Source organism: Porites lutea, chromosome 12 (genome assembly GCF_958299795.1).
Source record: "Porites lutea chromosome 12, jaPorLute2.1, whole genome shotgun sequence".
NCBI classification, from domain to species: Eukaryota; Metazoa; Cnidaria; class Anthozoa; order Scleractinia; family Poritidae; genus Porites; species Porites lutea.
Window position 1 is genome coordinate 1,143,790 of NC_133212.1, and position 20,584 is coordinate 1,164,373.

Sequence of the window (20,584 nt, forward strand, 5' to 3'; positions counted from 1 at the left end):
GGAAAACGGTGTGAAAAGTCTGGCTAGCTGGACTGTTAATAGTAGCTCCGCTTGTTCAACTGTATGGTTTAGCTTATAAGGAAATACAGTAGACAGCCTGAGTAGTGCTGGGGCCGGCCCTTGAGAAGGGCAGTCTAGTATAGAAATTTGATCAAGGCGTATCACTTTAAGAAGGACAAGTGATCGAAAATTCAGCTTTAAAACGAAGATAGCGTCCTACTAGGATCTGCCATTTTCGGTATTTTCGTTCGTCGCCAGTGCCTCTGTTATGTTCTGAGAGGTAACAGGACGGTACAACTTTGTCGCATGCGATAAGTTAAAGCTACGACATCAATGAGTCAGTCATAGGTCCAGTTTACTGGATACAATTCTTGTTGGCTTATCGTAAGTGACAAACACATGATCCTGGACAATTGTCCTCAACAAGAGTGTCGCTGTTTTAGAAGGTGTATATCTGAAGGGAGAGGAGTGTATGTTCTTTGCTTACCAGTTGCTTGCAAATATCCACGCTGTCAATTTGGGCAGCGATGTGTAGAGGTGTGTACGAGCCAAATCCCTTGGCATTGGAATTACTTTTACTGTCACTTAGAAGCAGCTGTGCAAAGACAAAATAATAAACAGAATTACTCCTTGAGCTCTAAGCAGCGCAGACAACAGGGCGCATTCATTGAATTTTCTGTTTATCGTTTCACAGTCTCCGTTCTACTGGATAAACTAATGGCCAGTGTGATTTCGGGCGTGGAACTGGATCGCTGTTGTGTCGAAATGCAGTGTGGGACTGTTGTGGGGATACCAACCTTCCTTTACTGGCTATTGCAAAGTTGCGCAGGATAAATTTGGGTCGAAGCTCGTCTCCTTAAACAGTTTAAAAGGGCAATTTGGCACCACATTGACCCAGTGGATCAAACACAACCTCAAAATTGCTAATTGCAGGGCATTTTATCTTAAACAATAGGTTATTTCCACCTAGTCAGTCACGTGGTACAAAACCACCATGCTGAAGAATAAGGGAGGCACTGATAGAAGACAAGCAAAGAGCTCATATCATTTAAAATTGTAATTTCCTTTGTTTGTCATCTCCCATTGCGTCTCTTGTATTGCTCTCCAGCATGGCGCAGTCGTACCTCGTGAATTACTAGCTGGAAAGGGTCCCTTCAGGCTTTTTCACGTTTCTAGCCACTGTTTACATAGAGGTTTTGGAGATACAGTATGAAGATAACACAGGTGCTTCCATTCATTTCCCGAAGATTTCCAAAGTTTTCTGAGGATTATACGAAGATGTTTGTATAATAGACTAACAATGAGAGAAAACGTCCGAGGCCGAGTTGTTCAAAGCTAGGTTAAGATAACCCTGGGTTAGTGCAAGATTTGAATTCAGATTTGAAAGCTTAAAAAATGTTTTAGTTTTACTTCTTTTTGTCTACGAGTTGATGATTGGAAGCTCTAAAAATAACAAAGAAAATTATCCGAGAAAATGCTTTTGAACACAAGAAAAAGAAACTCGAGTTAAATTTAACCCCGGGTTAAGCGCTAATCGGCCTTCGAACAAATGGGCCCGGGTGTTTAAGAAGCATAAAAAGCAAACTGGTTCCCAGGACTTTTCTCTCAGTAATAAAGAATGAAAGCCCTGAGAACCAGGTTGTTTAAAAGCTCACCACCACAATGGCTTCACTGTTTACTCTAACAGCATTGTGCAGTGGCGTGTCACCGCGCTCGTCCAAACACTTCACATCAGCTCCTGATTTGAGCAGTAGGTCCACAATGGTCACGTGTTTGCCAAGAATAGCATTGTGCAGCGGTGTCTTGCCGAATGTATCTTTCGCGTTAACATCTGAAGAAGGAATGAAAGATAAAAATTGCAAATCACTTATGATAATAATGATGGTAACGAGGTGGAGCTGGGAGGGAGGGAAGGGTAGCCGTGTACCCCACCTCCAGTTTTTTTGCCTCAAAAAGTCAAAACATGTAGACTACGCATAAAAGTTGAAAATAAACATTCACCTCCCAGGGCACACAATGATGTCTGTGTAGCTAGGTGAAACATTTTCTGGTTTTAAGATACAGAGACCAGTCCAATGGGTCCGGGACCAAAACCCTCTGCTTTTCAAATACAATGACTATGAGCTACCTAAAATCTTTGTGCCCCACTAGTTTCTAAAGGCTTGCCACGGCTCTGCGAGGGTAAAGATTGTGGCTAGTCTTGTTAGTTAGGGCAGAGGTAGGAAGGGTGCGAAATGTGAATAACATGCTGATGTTGATGGAATCTTAGTTTAGGTGAGCTCTTTTTGCTGGGACACCAAATAATGACCAATCTATTACCGAATGAATTTTGCCTCGCGAGGCCGTTTTTTTAATCAAAGAATAAAAAGCTGGGAAAATACACAAGAACATTAAGAACAAAGGTGAGGGTAAACCAGCCATGCCCTAAAGAAAAAATAGCGCTAAAGGCATGAAAGGGAAAGCATCATTTTCCCCTAAATTTCTTGTTACAACGTGAAAAAGCCTTGTGCCTCGTTTTCATGACTAGAGAACTTACATGTCCCGAATGTACAATGACACGGAAGTCAGAATGCATTGTTGGCCATAAGCCATAAGCTGTCATTTCTTTCAGAAATAAATTTAATTCATCAAGAGAAAGCAAAATCCACAACCGTGAGGGTTAGTGCGTTTGGATATCGCATACTAAAGCTACCTTCAGCCTTGAATTTCTTTAATAATCATTGATTATTATAAAAGCTATACGAAACATTTGAGAGAGAGTTTCGTGCGATATCTCAGCGAGATACTTCAAGACTGTCGAAAGACTGGCCAAGCAAAACAACAACAATAAAGAAACGCTTTAACTTCGAACACTAAATGCACTTCATAGTGTTTGGATTTTACTTACCAACTCCTTTCCCAAGCAATTTCTGAACCTCTCCTTCATTTCCTGATAAAGCGGCGAGATGTAATTTTTGCAGCTTGTTTCCCTTGCCTGCTTTCTGTTAAAGGTGAAAACAAACAAAGAAGCTTTACATAACGACTTCCAACCTGCTATGCGTTTTGGTAATTAATTCTTAATAAAGCTTTAGGGGAAATAACTGGAGCATAGCTGTGTCGTATGGTCGTTCGTCTACAGCGGCAGACAAGGGATGAGATGAGGATGAAAAAAGAGGAAAAGCAAAAGAACAAAAAGAGGAAATTTTGATCAGTGACCCTGTATGAGCTCACACTCCCCTCGCTTTGCCCAGACGCCTTTGACGCCTTTCATTCAGGTTATTGACTTGAACTCATGAGTAGGACAGTAATTGCTCCATAAAGCGACTTCTTATCAAGGAGATGAAATAAGTTAAAGCTGTCTCACTTTGTGAAAGTTGAAAATGTCGTTAAGAGCCATACAGTAAACTTGTTGCATGCACTTCAGTGGAATTACATGTCGCTATCAAGCTAGCGGAACGTAATGGCAAACAAAGGAAGTTCATCCCGTCATTGCAGAATTGTTACATCTGAAAGTCCGACAACACGGCATATTTACGATTTCAGTTTCTAAGGTTTATATGGATAACATAAAAACTAGATTAATGTTACCAGCTTTCTGTAGGATGCAAAGTAATTGTTCAGCATCGTACTTGTAGATTTGAGAGACTAAAAGTCCGTTCAAATACACACCCTTACGATGTAACAATATCGCCCTTAGATAAAGCAAAATGCTTTCCCTAAGCCGGGCTTTAAATTCATAGAGCGTTAAGCTTTATAATTGACTTTATTCTAGCAAAACTTGTTTATTTAGGGTAGTTCGCAGAAAGGAACATGAAATCTTAAATTACTTATTTTAGACTATACGTGACCCGCTATAAAGCTCTGGAACTGGAAGTTTTTTTTTTAAATGACCTCTATTTCATAAAAAAAAAACGTTATCTAGAATGCTCAACTGAGCCTCACTTTTAGTTTAATACCACCACTCGATAATTTTCTTCATCAACTCTCAACAGAAAATATGTGCATGTCATTCGATGGAATACCGGCATGAAACCTCTGATTGCCCATGCTAATACTAAAGTCAATAATGCCTCGCTCTTTCAAAAGACACCATGTCACAATCTTCAATAAACTTACCTCGCAAAAGTCTGATAATCGTTTAGGGCGGTCTGTAAATTCCGTATCTTACCTGGTGGTGTTTAAAACGGGCGTGTTTATTAGGAGTGGCAGTAATTGCTGCGGCATTACCATTGGCATCTGTGTGTTGGTCACCCGAAGAGTCTGAACGTAAAGATATTTGACTAAACTTTCTCATGTTGTTCGGCGACCGATTGAGCGTCGGGCTCGAAGGAGGTTGAACATGTAAAGGAATGTCTTTCTCTGCTTTTTGTTTATCGTTTCTAGACAAAGATCCTGAAGAAGGTTGTAGGTACGCAGTTTGTCGCTTTTTTAACGCCTGTTTTTGGTACATATTTCCTGGAGATGCAGCCATCGCACAGGATTTATTTATCGATAAACTTCCTTTCGCGACTTCCAATAGAAATCCGCTTACTAGGTGACAAAGTTATTTTTTTAATTTTACATGCGCTTTTCCGAATCAAAGCTTGTTTGTATTTCATTTTGACGGCTGGATGGTACTTGACAATCGTATTAATTGACACCTCGGTCAATTAAAACCTCGATCATTATCGGCAGCGTACGTCTGTCATGGGGCAATGACGTAATATTCTTTTCATATTGTAATTTGCTAATAGACGTATATGAAGTGATTATTTGAAACATTTGAACTTCTGGTTTCTTCTAACTTGAGTACAAGGAAATCAGCCACACACTCTATTCCCTTGTATATTAGTTGATCAGTCAAGTTTTCCAAAACATTGACTTGAAGTTGTTAGCGAAATTGTGATCAAATATCTTGAAGCCCGTTTAGTTCATTCGTACACCAATAATGTTTTCAAAACTGTTCTAGTAGAATCTGCCACGCTTCAACTCATTTTTCATTTAAACTGGCATGGTCAAAACTGAATTAGGCAACAATTCATATTTCATCAGGAAATAATGAGTGTTCAGAGTACTATCTCATCAAAAGAATAACGAACTTTTGTTATAAAGGACTGAACGAAAATGAATAATTTTATAAACCGCCTAATGATGTAATGAGTAACAAAGCATTAACGACCCAGCGAAAAGTGCAAATTTATCATTCTGAAAAACTTTTTCTCTTCGTAGGGTCAGCAATCATGGAGATATGCATTTCGTTTTATTAAACGTTTGGGTTAGTAAAGCTCCGTCGACGAAAACATATGGCCACTGACCATAAGATTTCGTCTGATGATGGTGCAATGGGTGATCACTGAAGTGAAACCTATTCATTATGGTCATCAGTCATTCAGCACGGTGCAACAATTTGTATTTTAGTTTGCTAACCCAAAAAATACGACAGAAAACCGAGGAGAGGTTTCTTATTTTTTTTTAGACGGAAGTCGGAAGTCAGAACAGTGTTCGCAAGTCGAAAAATCTAAAGGAAGTTCTTCCTTGGCTTTCGTGAAAAAAAGACTCAAGAAGATTTTCTGTAATCTGTTTTCTTACTGTCCTTTTTCCTTTGTTACTGGCTTTCGTCAAGCGCAGAGAATGGTGTAACGCTGTTTGCTCTAATTATGCAAATCGCTGCACGCTGGTACATGCTATAAACGCTCTATTAAAACCTTGAACGGGCAAACAAAGCCACTTTAAATAATTATCTTACGAATTTTGAAACTGTCAAACTGTTTTAACAATGTATTCCAGCCATTAGCAGTAGCCATGACTTAAAATCCCTGCATAGACGCAGAACGCTTGTAAAGAACAAGAAAATGAATCTAATTTTAACGGGTTGCTAGCATCTCCGGGGGATTAGCTCAAATGGTAGAGCGCTCGCTTAGCATGCGAGAGGTACCGGGATCGATGCCCGGATTCTCCAAGTTTTTTTTCTTCGAAAATTATTATTATTATTTTTTCTTTTATTTTTGGCCAACAGTTCGGATAACAAACAGGTTTTCCGCTGCAAATTGCGGTTGACAATCCTTTTCAAATTCCTCGCATCAAGAACTTCGCTATGTTTGGGTCGAACAACGTCGTTAGTGGGACAGGAACGCGTGAAGAACCCCTAAGAACGTCTGCGTGGGAGGCTAGGGCATGTACTAAGATCACTGATTTCCGCTCAACCGAAATATCTAAATAATGTACATCTAACCGGATTTTCGAAAACGCTACCGCCAAATCTCCAACAGATGCCATTATAATTACTTAGTAGAAGACTTCAGCGGAACCTCGACTTAAGTGCCGAGGGACTGGGGAAATTTGTTCGTTATATCGAGGCTTCGTTAAATCAAAAACTTTGATTTAACGAAGTTTTGGGAAAACAAGCAAAATGTTCGTTATGTCGAGGTACAGTTAATGAGAGGCACAGAACCCTCGAAGTTCTCGCTTCAAGCACACCACAGGAAACCCAAACTGTAAAAGCTCAACTTTCTGAACTTTCTGCCATTACGTAAGAGCGCCATTGATATCAATGAAACTAAGGATTTGCAAGACGAAGAGTGATTCCTGCTCGCTAATCAAAATGTGAACAACTTTATATCCAAGTTTAAAAGATGCTCTCTAACAGATCCCTATGAATTTCGCTCTTTCGCGACGGAACTATCAGAAACATATTTTACCTGCTTTTGACGAGTTTGATCGTACGACTCCTGGATCATAAGGAATAACTCTAAACAACCAAGAAAAATTTATCTTACTAGTGCTGGATAAATTCCGTACTCACTCCTTTACGTAAAGGCTTCCTTATCTGCTTTGCTCCATTGTTTTTGCTGTGTGCAGAGCCATTTTCTAGATGTGACAACATCACGTTTTCGTCTCCTTCTTCCTTGCTTAGCTGCGACTTATTCACGCAATTACAGACAGTTCAAAATGTAAAGCAAAAAATAAATATTCTTGTTTTTATAACCGGTGCACTATTGTTCAGCATGCGCCCACAAGAAGAGGCTATATATAACTTTAATTTTAAATGCAAGAATCTGTTTGGTTGGAAAAGCAAATTAAAGAGTTTTGGAGCTGACATATGAAAGAATTACGTGTACTCAATGAAAGTCTCGAATCTTCAGACAAACCCTGGCTCTTATATGATATTTTGGCAAAAACATGTTCATGTTCATATTCTACCTGTTTTTTTCTTATTATTATTATTATTATTATAAAGGTCAAGATACAAAGTGTTAGTTCAGTACTTTCAGTTCCAAGCTGTTGGAGTTTAACAATCATCATTGTTTGGTAAAATCATAAGCAATGGCAACAAACAGATTGCCTCGGGCAAAGCTCTGATCAAAACATTGAATAAATTACATTATCATTAGGTCTTAGAACATCCTTAACTTCCAACATTAGATCAGGAACTCACTTGCCACTAGCCTGCGAAAACATCCATTTCTCCTCGCGGATGTTTTCGGAGGATAACTTGCCACTGACTTCCATCATTCAAGTCATAGGCGAAACGAAAGTTCAAGCTCTCTTGTGCCAAGTCCCGTTGTGTTTCATCGGTGTGATATTTATCTTTTTGAATTGACTTTCCATTTATCTGTTTATTCGTTTGTTGTTGTTGCTTTTTTTTCACAGGACTCTGTTCAAACTAGCTCGATCTAATGCTAACCCAGTAGTTCGAGAATTAAATATAAATAAATTAATTAATGTTGCTTGAGCGGTGCCGAGAAATTATTTGCAAGTGTATCAATTTTGGTCATTGTACACAGTTGACTGTCCATGAGCAGAAACCTCTCTGCTGACAGCACTCGGTCCCTGTCGTTTTTCAGACGTATATATAATTTGTAATCGTTAGCTCTTAAGAAAGTGGAAATCTCTCTAAACACGCAATGACCGGTTTCCAAAGGCCTACATCTTCAAAGAGCGATGACTCTATGTCTTGGTTTAGTAGACCAAGGAAAATTTCGATATGTTGAAATCAACGCGTGGGCGAATAAAACAAAAGAGATCGTCTTGAGGTTAAAGGATGAATATACATTTCTTTAATTACTTTTTTCCTTCAAGCCTTGAAGCTACGTTTAAATTGTGGCCAGTCTATCTAATCCTGAGTTGATATTTTCCTTTCCAAACAGTGATCTTCCCGCATGTTGTTATAACAGCGAAGAAACCATAAGCCGGTAACTTCAATTTAAAGTGTATTAGGCCGAGCGACGGTACTTAAAGTACCTTTTTGCCGACAAAGTGCGCGATAACCCAGTCTTGTATATCAACAAATTATATCAGCCGCATTTCCCGCAATCAATAAACGTCATGGTGATAACTACAAACGGTTTTATTAAAATGGGTTATAATACCGTTTATTTTAGCGAGAACACTAATTATTACTTCCCTCACTGACTCCTTATCAATTATTCATCAGGTTTATACGGCTACTTACAACTTCAATAATGACTGAAGCTATTAGCCTCCCCCGCAGACAATCTTAGGCGTGCGTCTATAGAATATATCCATTATCATGTATATTTCCTACCAGCACGCAAACTCAGCATCAACAATCCAGCCTATACTTTGTACACTGTTCACGAACTGAAAATTATCCCAATTCTACCTGCGCAAACCGTCCTATCGTCAAAGCTTTATTCACCTATGTGAAACGTTAAAATGCTATTAAAACGTCTCCTAAATGAGATGCAATTTACAGGTGGTAAACAGAGCGAACACTTCCTTCCCGGTTAAGCCGGAATTATTTCAGAGGACCGTTTCCAAAGTTGACTTAGTATAAAGAATCGTCTAAACTCGCTGCCGCGGATTCTTGTATGCAATAGCATAGTCTATACGGACAGTGATATTGTTTTAATACATCGTATCAAAACTGGACCTAAGCGATCGTGTCCAAAGAGTCTCCAAACTGTTTATTTACAAGCTGAAATTTTAACAATTCGCATGCAACACAAAAGCGAGACCACAAAACATTATACTTTTTATATATCGCCAGATAATTTGTTTTGTCGCATTTACCCCGTATTCGGCCAACTCAGTTGTTTAAACAAATTTTAAGGAAGTATTAGCAAAAAAGATGTTAAAAACTGACCTCTTCAATAACCGAAGCTAATCTTTCGACCAGCTGGAAAGTCTCCTCGTCTTCGTCCTCAATATCTGAAAATTTTAGAGCTTCAGCATCCATGTTCGTAGAAACAACAGACTGAACAGTTCTTACCGGCTCGCTCATAAAATTTTAATACGTCACCAAGGCGCAAATATCCTGACGTTGCTTCAGTCAATTTAATAAAGTGCACACCTTTTTAATAATTGAAGGGACGTAATATGAAACTCTTATAGATGCAAATAGGTTGCCAATGAAAAATTATAAGCTGAAATTAACGCGAAGTTCAGTTTAGTGGTAAACCGTTTGTTTCAAAACAGCAACTTATTTATACGTGGATTTTTGAAAACCGGGCTAGCAAAAACTTACCCTGCGAGGAGAGGCCCTTCGAACCCTTCCTCTTGCCGACTTATCTAGGAAGATCGAAGGGCCTCTGCTCAGAGGGTAGCAAAAAATCAACTCATTCTACTACTTCTTGGCAATTTAAAACAATAAAAAAACCATTCAAAGGCCGATTAAAAGTCTTTATCTGACGACGGGTAGTAAGTTAGTGGTCTCTAGAAGCATTTCAACGAGTCCAAACTTAAAATGATGCAAATTTTGAAACATTTATTCTGAGTAATCTGACTCCGTGCAGTTTCAAACCGGTGTGCATTTCAGTCTAGAAATTTTTCAGTTGAGTGAACTGCAGCCAAAAACTGCCCGGTTAAGGATTACTCAACAAGATAAATAGTTAGCAAAACACTACTTTTTTCGCGCTCCGATAATGAAAAAACCAAGACACGAGAAGATTTTCTGTAATCTGTTTTTTCTGTCTCTCTGTCCCCTTTATCCTCTCTTGTGCTAACCCATTTGTTCCAGAGTCAAATATAAATGAACAAATTAATGTTGCTTGAGCGGTGCCAAGGAATTATTTGAATGGGTATTAGCCAAGTAATGTTTTCTTTTATGATAATATCCAATTGTTCCTTTCTTTCTTACTTAACTTTTATTTTACTTTTTTCATTTGTCATTGTTTTGGTACTAAAATCTTCATGTCGAAGATAAAGTCAATAAAGTTGTTGTTATTAATTTTGGTCATTGTACACAGTTGACTGTCCACGAGCAGAAACCTCTCTGCTGACAGCACTCGGTCCCTGCCGTTATACAGACGCATATGTAATTTGTAATCTTTCTCTCTTAATGAGGTGAAAATCTCTCTAAACACCCACTGACCGGTTCCCAAAAGTCCCCCCGGACCAAAGGCCTCCATCTTGAAAGAACGATGACTGCATGTTTTGGTTCAATAGAGCATGGCAAATTTCGATATGTTAAAACCAACGCGTGGGCGAATATAACAAAAGAGACCGTCTAGAGGTTAAAGGATGAATGCACATTTCTTTTACTTTTTTCCTTCAAGCCTTGAAGCTACGTTTAAATTGTGGCCAGTCTATCTAATCCTGAGTTGATATTTTCCTTTCCAAACAGTGATCTTCCCGCATGTTGTAATAACAGCGAAGAAACCATAAGTCGGTAACTTCAATTTAAAGTGCATAAGGCCGAGCGACGGTACTTATAGTATCCTTTTGCCAGTCTTCTATCAACAAATTACTGAAATTATATCAGCTGCATTTCCAGCAATCACTAAGTGTCATGGTGATACCTATAAACGGTTTTATTAAAATGGGTTAGAATACCGTTTGTTTTAGCGAGAACACCTGTCAGGAAAGTTTAATTTAAATTATATCTCTCACTGACTCCTTATCAATTATTTACAGGGGCGGATCTAGGGGGAGGGTGCAGGGGGTGCGCACCCCCCCCCCCCCCCTTTGAGATGACCTGCGGTTTTCTAATACAACTGGTATTCTCCAAAAAAAAAACTATGTGGTTTATTGGTGTTGAAGTAGAGCAAGAGACGAGTGCACCCCCTCCTAAAAAAAATCCTGGATCCGCCCCTGATTTATCAGGTTTACACGGCTACTTACAATTTCAATAATGAATGAAGCTATAGAATATATCCATTATCATGTATATTTCCTGCCAGCACGCAAACTCAGCATCAACAATCCAGCCTATACTTTGTACACTGTTCACGAACTCAAAATTATCCCAATTCTACCCGGCTGCGAAAACCGTCCTAATTATCATCAAAGATTTATTCACCCATGTGAAATGTTAAAATGCTATTAAAACGTCTCCTAAATGAGCTGCAATTTACAGGTTGTAAACAGAGCGAACACTTCCTTCCCAGTTAAGCCACAGTTATTTCAGAGGACCGTTTCCAAAGTTGACTTAGCTATAAAAAATCGCCTAAACTCGCTGCCGCGGATTCTTGTATGCAATAGCTTAGTCTATACGGACAATGAGTTTGTTTTAATACATCGTATCAAAACTGGGCGTAAGCGATCGTGTCCAAAGAGGGTCTCAATGGGGTTAACCGATAGGCGTAAAACGACCAAAATTTAGTCGATAGCCGTAAAAATTGAAAAAATTTTAGCCGTTAGCCGTAAATAGGGTAAAAAAGAGTTAACCGTTAAAGAACTTGTTCCCTAGAGTTGTTAATTTTAAGGAAGGTGCTAAACCCACTTATGGTTGCGTTATTTATTTCCCGGCTACTTTGACTCCGTACGCACGTTAGGCCAAGCGCTTTTTGGTTGTGACCTAGACCTAGGCTCCATTTCCGCCACTCTCTCGGGGAACTAATTCTTTCCATAGCGAAAATCTGGCTTCTTGCTGGGGATTAAAATTTGCGATTTTCAGGAGGTCGTGCCTTGGAAGTACTAGTGAAACAACACCCAGAGATGTCACTGTTTGTAAAACACGTTGCCGATAAACAACAATTCCCTGTTTTTCTATGACGCTACGGTATACATTGCCATGCCTAGTCCCTGTACGGCGTCTTCCCATGCAATCTCGGTGGCGTATCTGAGAAAAAAACTAGCTCGGACCACGTGACCCAAAACGCATTAGCCGCGCGGAATAATGAAGCCTATGGACAAGACAACGGCAGACAGTCGTTCTGTACAGTCCTTCGCTATCATTTAAAACACTGGACACGGGAATTTTTTCATTGGCCGTTTTCAAACTAGAGCTAGAAATGGATTATCCGTCGGAGACTAACCTATGTACAGTCGCCCCCTCCCCCACAGACACCCCTTCTTCGATTTTTTCTGAGGGGAGGGGGCGGCTGTACACAGGCTATCTGAAACGGATAATCTGAACGGATAAACTGGCTGTAAAAATTGACGGATAAAAACAGGCTAGCCTGTTCCAAGCGTTCAGATAGTGGAGAGCGGTGCGAAGTAAAGAAAGCGATGAAAAGTAGAGGGGGAATGGGGAGAGAGGTGTTCCTCCTCCCTCGTTTTTATTTTTTCGCGCTCCTTTTTACTTCGCACCGCTCGCCACTATCTGAACGCCTGGAACAGGCTAAAGTCAGGCGGATTGTTCATTCAAAATTAAGACGTATTACCTATCTGACGCGAATTATCAAACGTATAACCCATCTCACACGAATAATCCGTCTCTAGTATGAAAACGGCCATTTCTGTTATAAATGTATGTCGCGCCCCGGCCTTGAGTTGGGCGTTCGCGTGTCTGCTTTTGCTTTTTCCCAAAGATTATTTTTAAACTGACTATTGACATTTCTATGCGTAAAATAATATTAGAAATGAAATACTTTATAAAAAGTATGATCTATCAAATGTTAAAATTTTTCAAAAAGAATAGCTTCAGTTTATCCCGAGATGATCCTAAGACCTTTATTTTGCTTTGAAGATACAAAAAAATACAGGTTTATTAATATTTAACTCTTTGAAACAAAAGAAATTAATTTTTAACTTTTTTGTTAACCGTAACTGAAAAAAATTAACCGATAGCCGTAAAAGAGCCAAAATTTTAGCCGATAACCGTAAAAGCCACCACCTCTTTGAGACCCTCTCCAAACTGATTATTAACAAGCGGAAATTTTAACAATTCGCATGCAGCACAAAAGCGAGACCACAAAACGTTTTACTTTCTATATATCGCCAGATAATTTGTTTTGTCGCCTTAAAGACTTAAATTTACCCCGTATTCGGCCAATTCAGTTGTTTAAACAAATTTTAAGAAAGTATTAGCAAAAAAGATGTTAAAAACTGACCTCTTCAATAACCGAAGCTAATCTTTCGACCAGCTGGAAATTCTCCTCGTCTTCGTCTTCAATATCTGAAAATTTTAGAGCTTCAGCATCCATGTTCGTAGAAACAACAGTCCTTACCGGCTCGCTTATAAAATTTAAATACGTCACCAAGGCGCAAATATCCTGACGTTGCTTCAGTCAATTTAATAAAGCGCACACCTTTTTAATAATTGAGGGGACGTAATATGAAAATCTTATAGATGCAAATAGGTTGCCAATGAAAAATTATAAGCTGAAATTAACGCGAAGTTCAGTTTAGTGGTAAACCGTTTGTTTCAAAACAGCAACTTATTTATACTTGGATTTTTGAAAACCGGGTTAGCAAAAAATTACCCTGGGAGGAGAGGCCCTTCGAACCCTTCCTCTTGCCGACTTATCTAGGAACTCTGAATTTTGCTACCCTATACTAGAGTAAACTCCCCAAATCCCCCTATCTTAGAGTAGCTAATTCCCTTGTCTAGATAAAATCTTCAACCAACTGATCATTTCCTGAAAAATGATACCCTATTCTAGACCCAAACACTCTGATTTATATACCCTATCCTAGAGTAAACTGCCTGAAAACCATACCCTTCACAGCGGCACATACCTATATAGCCCATATATGGCAGTGCCCCCCCCGGGGGAATAGCCTGTTCCAGGCTCTCGAAGCCTGGAACAGGCTAGGATCGCCGCTACGTGCCGTTTCGCTTACCTCTTCTCGAGCGAGATCCGGTTTCCTTAAATTATTAAATTATCCTCTATTAGTGGTGCTTTAAAGCTCTTACTAGTCGCCAGTCCACCCAGATGTGACCACGGGCCTGTTTCTCGAAAGTCCCGATCACTTTATGGGCCCGAAAAGCTGTTTTATGTTTGCCGGGTTTGCATTCAAGATCAAAGCTTCATTAATTTTAATCAAAGGCTTCTAGGAGCGAGCTCATGGATGAATTGAATTAGTGTAGAAAAGACAGTTCAATAATCAAAGAAAAACATATCAATCTTTTTGAACGGTTCATTGTGTACGGACTTGCCTAGCCTGAGATCATGCCCTCTCCCTATTATCCCTTTGTGTCTCTCACGGGAAGAGGGCGTTATTTTTTTCCCCTCGAGCCAAAGAAGCAAAAAATAAAAAAGATAACGCCTGATCTCAGGTTAGGACTTGCCAAAATACAGCGTCACTCGAAGTATCCGATTGCATGTGTACCTGAATATTCTAGAAACTTTTTATCAGCGCAGCATTTCTACTTACAAAGCAAAGATCACTTTTAAAAGCAATTATTAACGCTTTTTAGTTGTAAAATAATTTGCTTTCTCATGTGACTGTCACACACTTTCCGAACGACAGTGCACTTTCTTGCCAAGTTTTACATGCATGAGTTTTATTTAAACCGTGGTTTTTTAAAGTGCAATGCTTTCAAATAAATGTTTCCATATGATGAGTACGTAACGGTTAGTATATGCAGTACGAGCTATATTAAATACAGAATACAGGCGTTTGTGGCTAAATTGAACTGCTTTAGAACGCGCTTTTGATAAACACGAGCTAAAAATTATTTTAATACATGTAAAACGGATTAAGCTCAAAGCAGTACGTGCTCTGACCTAGCCAAGTAATTTAAACGCAGTCAAAGTATCCGATTGCCTTTCGCCAGAGACTTGTTTATACCAGCGCAGCATTTGTTGTAGAAATTACATTAATAGCACTGCTAAATGGAATCACCGACAAACAAAAGCCTACTTTAAGGCAAAGATCACCTAAGAATAACGCTTGTTGGTTCTAAAACCTGTGCTTCTAGTTGACACAACATTAATTCATTCCCTGTTTGCATACGAAGACAAATGGTCGAACGGATTCGTCCAAATAACTGAATAAACCTCAATAGATACTCCTCAATGTCGCTTTAACAATTCGAGGACAGTTTTTTTGCAGTGATTATAAGGCTCTTTGGCTTATTCGCTTTTCGCTGAACGAAATCCCATCGTCAGGCTGCAATAGCTCTTTCACGCTCCTGATGATCGCATCTTCTCCATATCAAGTACAATATCGGGAACAAATGTGCACAATTCGTCCAAATATACAACAATGATCCACGCTCAATTATTTCAATGTCCTTTTAACAATTCTAAGTCCATTTCTTGCGGATGATATTATCAGTGTTCTTTAAAATATTGTTATTTATACAAAACCAATCTCTATAATTGATGTGTCGGGAAAAAAAATTCGCCTTACTAGTACCCTCAAGAATATTCCAAACATATAGGTAAAAGGCACTTGGAAAAAAGGTAATACTAAGTAAGGGAGGTAGGAGTAACGTGTTTAATCTGACTTTAATGAATAAATTAATAAGAATCGAGTGAGTGAGTGAGTGAGTGAGTGAGTGAGTGAGTGAGTGAGTGAGTGAGTGAGTGAGTGAGTGAGTGAGTGAGTGAGTGAGTGAGTGAGTGAGTGAGTGAGTGAGTGAGTGAGTGAGTGAGTGAGTGAGTGAGTGAGTGAGTGAGTGAGTGAGTGAGTGAGTGAGTGAGTGAGTGAGTGAGTGAGTGAGTGAGTGAGTGAGTGAGTGAGTGAGTGAGTGAGTGAGTGAGTGAGTGAGTGAGTGAGTGAGTGAGTGAGTGAGTGAGTGAGTGAGTGAGTGAGTGAGTGAGTGAGTGAGTGAGTGAGTGAGTGAGTGAGTGAGTGAGTGATCGAGTGCCATTCGAGTGCCTCCAAAAGCCCATGGCATGACTACGTCATCCATGAGCTAAAAATGACAATATGAAACTATCAGTTAACAAACCAAATTGTCTGGTTTGTGAGCTAGGAACTGTGCTACTGTTCAACTGGTTTTGATTTTAAAATTTGCCTTCGGACCCGAAAAATTACCGGAGATTTAGAGAAACGGGCCCCTGGCCCCAGACTTACCGTCAGCTGCGTCAGTCGCCTACGTAGTCTAAAATCCTGTTTTTTAACTCCCGCGCGCTTGCGTACCGACTGTGGATTCATTAGTCAGTAACAAACTTGCAGCAAGTCACAAACAGCTAACGTTTTAGACTTGCATTTCCTGACTTCCTCTCAACATTCAGCAAAAGAATCTAAACGCATCGAATTGCCTCGATGAGATATGAGACGTTGAAGTGTTTCTTAGCTTAAAAGACATTGTCTGCAAGTGACTGCGACTGAATGGTGTTGAATTTCTTAACAGAATTGCCCCGAGCTATAAAACTAGTAGATATCTGGGATATTTTTAGTTACATGTTGTGAGGAAACGCTGACTTTTGTTTTTGTAGGAGATTTTTGCGCCCTCAGATGACAGCTATTCATCAGGAGATACATACCTTAGACAACCCAATTGCTAGTCTATAACCCGGGGGGTACTACCTATAATAGCCCCTATCGGGAGGCTCCGCCCGAAACGGGTACCTTTTTCAGGCTCTAGGTATATGAAAGGGTAGGAAAATGACGGAAATCAGTCATTTCAGTTTGTAAAAAGGCCAAAAGCGCAAAGAGATGCATTTTACGACTGCGAACAATCGAGAAAACTTTATGTTTCAGTGATTTATTCATATTTCAAAAACAGTGCACTTACGGCAGTTAAAAGGGATGCAAAGTTCTAAACAAGGTATATGAAAGGGGTACCATTTCTCAATAGAATGTAAACGAAAGGAGTACCTATTCTGTCAAAAATTATATTTAAAAGGGTGAGGGGTTGGACCTCGGGGCGGAGCCCTTCCGTATAAAACCTTCAGTGGTACCCCCGCCCCGGGCTCTATAACTTTTAATTCCGTGGGGGAAATCCTGTGGTATCACTATTCACACAAAACCTCTTCAGCAGAACTTTGCATAGTACAGTGAGTTTATTTCTTAGGATTCTTTACCATTTTCCTGTGAATTTTTTTTTTTGGTGGAGGGGTTGCTGTGTTAAGGAAATATTGATCTCTTTTATAACGCTTTATTAGTACTTAGACATATACATTAGGTGTAAAATGTTGCCACTCAAGTTTAGCTAGGGACGAGGAATTTACAACTGGTGAGGTCTGGGAAGGGATTCCTGGCGAGAAAGCAAGTCGCTTACACCAAAGAAAGAAGAGATTACTTGACTTCTATGAAAATGCTGTGTGTGTGAAAGCAATGTAAGGTAAAAGTAAAAATTAAGTGCTATTTAACTGGCATACCATCCTTTCTTTGCCCAACGTTTCTACTTCTTCACTAAAATCATTAAATTTTCATTTTGCACGTTTGAAGAGTTATAAATAGTGTAACGAAATTCCATGTAACCACTCGGTGGACTTTATTTGATTGTTTTATGAACTAAACACTGATGATATATTGCTTAGTTTTCTGGCTTGAAAATAAACAAAGGAACATTCCGCTTTCTTTTTTGTTTTACTACACCAAAATAACCTGACCCTTTTTTACGAGTCAATCGTGGAGTCATTATACTGGTCGTCTGCCAGATCCTTTAAAGGAAGGCTCGTGAAGGCACGACCTGCGATTTCAAGAAAATCTCTTTAGCAGGAGTTTATATGGTCCCAGCTGTTAGTCAGTTTCCATGCCTTTTAGATCACATTTGATGTTTTTCATGCATTTTTTCAGCTCAGGACTTTGCGGAAGTGCCGAAAGGGTCAAATAAACAGATCAAAAATCACTTCATAATTACTTCTTGGCTTGGGTCACATTTTGGTCGCTTACTTTAATTGCATAGTTAGAAATTCAACACCAAAAGTAATCATGTCGCTGTTTTTCCAAAGCTTATAGTAATTTAAATGTGTAAAACAGGCATTTACTACCAATGTGATAAATCCCGGTGAAACAGAGGCCGACTTTCAGTGCTAAATATCTTTTGAGACCTACACAGCTATTCATAACACCTGATTTTGTTAACAGGGTTTAATACTAGAAGCTACTAGATAACAGTTGTTTCCAATGCAGGGACGTTGAACCTTCGTGGCAGTCAATACGGTTTTTGAAGCCCGCCTTGATGTTGTTTTGTTTTCAAGTTCTGTTGTTTAATTTGACTTGCCAATTGTTTAGAAATTTCAAGGAGATAACGAAGGCACGCAACGGCATTTGTTCGAGTGCAGCGTTGCCTTCGGCGCACTTCATTACGACTGGGCACTCTTTGTTTTACGGGGTAAGTAGACAAAACACAGCTAATGGTACTCTTAGCCATAGAATTCTTTCTAAACTTCTAAATTTTCTTACTTGAACTCGGATAAGCGTCTTCCACTCTTGAGGTCAACCTCACAAGCTTTAAGAAAGAAACCTTCGATCGGTGTTTAATGAACACGATGAAATGAAGTCGGCGGTGATAAACTCAACGGTATGACCCTTGTTGACTGAAAGCTTTTAGAGAGGTCTTACTGGCGCTGTACACATTCATGAATATTAAGTAATAGCAAGAAGGATTATTGTGTAATCCTCTTAATAGCCATGACGGGAAAGATTCATTTCAATACGGCTGAGAGAGCTGGTAAAATACCTCGGTTGCTGACGCCTTTCAGGCGCAATCAGCGTATTTAATTAAAAGGCATGCTTTCACCGATCCGATTTATAACGCATCATGTCGTAACACCGCTCACAGGGCGCGAAACAGAGCTCGGTGTTACCTATACAAACACCGCGTTACGTTAGCTCAAAATAAGCAGTAAGACTGTTGATTTTCGCTCTCGCTTTTTCCTGGACAGTTGAAATTGCTTGTATCATGAGCGTGGCGCCGAAAGCAGTCAGAAAACGTTCCGTCACTCTGAATTCTTTGGAGCCTTTTCTGAGGAAGCAAAAGAGGGAAAGGCTTCGTACAACCAGCATCAATTCCATCGCATCAGGAATCGCAAGCTTCCCAGAACGGCAGCGTTCTCTAACATGGCATGGCGCCGAAGATGAAGGTGGCCTTGGGGGCTCCTCACCCAAATTGACCCTGCCGCTGAATTCAGCTCACGATATTGCTGATTTAAAAGATTTCCACGACGAGTTGGAATCTCAAGAAGTCATAAAGCACATTATAACCGAAGAGCTGGATAGATCTCTGTTCGATTGTGACTACGACAGCGAAAGATGTGTGGCACAGTGCGCGGATATAAGCCAAGCGGTGGAATCGAGAGTCAAAGAAATCACTCCGCACGAAACGAAGGTACTGGCTGTGGTGTATATAGGTGAGATACGGGATCAGGGACTTGAAATAACCAGTCAATGCCTCTGGGACCCGGAAACAGACAATTTTGTAACTGCAAGTTTCAGGAGCAAGACTCTGTTCGCCGTGTGCACTGTTTTTACGGTTCAGTACTGAACATCACGAGGCGTTAACTTTGCTTCAAAGCCAAGTGTTGATACTTTAATTCCCGTTTTGCACATACAACACGCGTATTATTAAAGCTATACTGCAACTAAGGCGAGGGAAACATGAAAATTTTCGGAGTGCAACATTATACTAAAAGCAAACAGTACCACAAAGTTATTTCTTGATAACTTTGACCTAAATGATTCAAAGTTATTTCACATATGTGAGAACAATCTAGGATTAAAGGAGTTGACAGTGGTGTTGCAAGTAATATACTTCGCAAACTAAACAGCGAAATTAGAAAAAAAATCAAGTATGCACATTTATCAATGACAATTTTGGAGATATTTGTAATTATTTGTGATGATCTCCCGGAATTAATGGTCCTCTGTACTCCCATTATTTGTTAGCATTTCTAAAGTAAGTACCGGTAATTACTCATCTTTAATTTGGAGAAGCATACGCAAACCCGCAAAACTACAGTTATTACAATAGGCATATAACGATTATTTCCCATACTTAGTTAAACAAATGACCCCACTTAAAAGTCAATGGGCACTGAGTTTGTATAAATATTCAACGTTTAATTTGGCTTCAGACTGTTGTAAATGATATTTCGATCGTGCAAATGGTGAACACGAGCTGAATAAAACTAAAAAAGTTCTCGGAGGTGAAAATTTTAACATCAAAGAATTGAAATTTAAAGTTCTTTCTTCTTCAAATAGCGGCTGGATCAAGGGTAATTACACTCAGTTCAATTTCCAAATAAGGTAGATATTACATCAGAGTATAAATAAACTCAGCATATTTAAAGGTACTGCATCCACTTCGGAAAATCATAAAGCCAGCCAATTGTTTCTCTTTACTGTACAGTAGTAATCTCTTTGTTGGACAATTATGTCGGAAACAAAGGTTTAATTATTTGCAAAGGAATGGCTGATGATAATACAAAAATTGAAAAAAACACAGTGCGGTATTAATTCAATGAGCAATTTATTACGAATAAACAAATGTAGCTATTTAAAACTGCTGTCAACTGCACTCTCTAGCCTCGTGCCTTGCTTTTATCCATTGAAGCCTGAGTCAACCTTAAATTTGTTATGAAAGGAAACCGCTACATGA

The 20,584-nt window shown here is 39.4% G+C and overlaps 2 protein-coding genes and 1 non-coding gene across 6 annotated transcripts in view; 2 read left to right on the forward strand and 1 right to left on the reverse strand.

The window, feature by feature from the left end:
* LOC140921196 (transient receptor potential cation channel subfamily A member 1-like) overlaps positions 1-16,276 on the reverse strand; it is a 36,776-nt gene extending 20,500 nt beyond the window's left edge. Inside the window, exons 1-4 of one of the 4 annotated variants that reach the window (XM_073371172.1) lie at positions 16,111-16,276; positions 2,888-2,981; positions 1,656-1,831; positions 488-595 (exon numbers count right to left, since the gene is read on the reverse strand). In XM_073371172.1, the coding sequence (XP_073227273.1) occupies positions 488-595; positions 1,656-1,831; positions 2,888-2,981; positions 16,111-16,191 (459 nt within the window). In that variant the 5' untranslated portion in view covers positions 16,192-16,276. Of the gene's footprint in view, positions 1-487; positions 596-1,655; positions 1,832-2,887; positions 2,982-3,567; positions 3,673-4,147; positions 4,583-9,064; positions 9,169-16,110 lie in introns of those variants that run through there. The other 3 variants (XM_073371171.1, XM_073371169.1, XM_073371173.1) reach the window with 3 other exon arrangements.
* Trnaa-agc (transfer RNA alanine (anticodon AGC)) lies at positions 5,845-5,917 on the forward strand. Its single transcript has one exon. It is a non-coding gene; the product is annotated as a tRNA-Ala (tRNA).
* Positions 16,277-17,795: 1,519 nt separating the features above from the next.
* Positions 17,796-20,275, forward strand: LOC140921281 (dynein light chain Tctex-type 5-like). The gene is made up of 2 exons (XM_073371269.1): positions 17,796-18,319; positions 18,873-20,275. Exon 2 carries the CDS (start codon positions 18,890-18,892, stop codon positions 19,469-19,471), a length of 582 nt encoding a protein of 193 aa, XP_073227370.1. The 5' UTR covers positions 17,796-18,319; positions 18,873-18,889; the 3' UTR covers positions 19,472-20,275.
* Positions 20,276-20,584: the final 309 nt, after the last annotated feature.

Bases quoted from the DNA above. Each gene is read 5' to 3' on its own strand.
- LOC140921281 (XM_073371269.1), top strand. From the start codon at position 18,890: ATGAGCGTGGCGCCGAAAGCAGTCAGAAAACGTTCCGTCACTCTGAAT.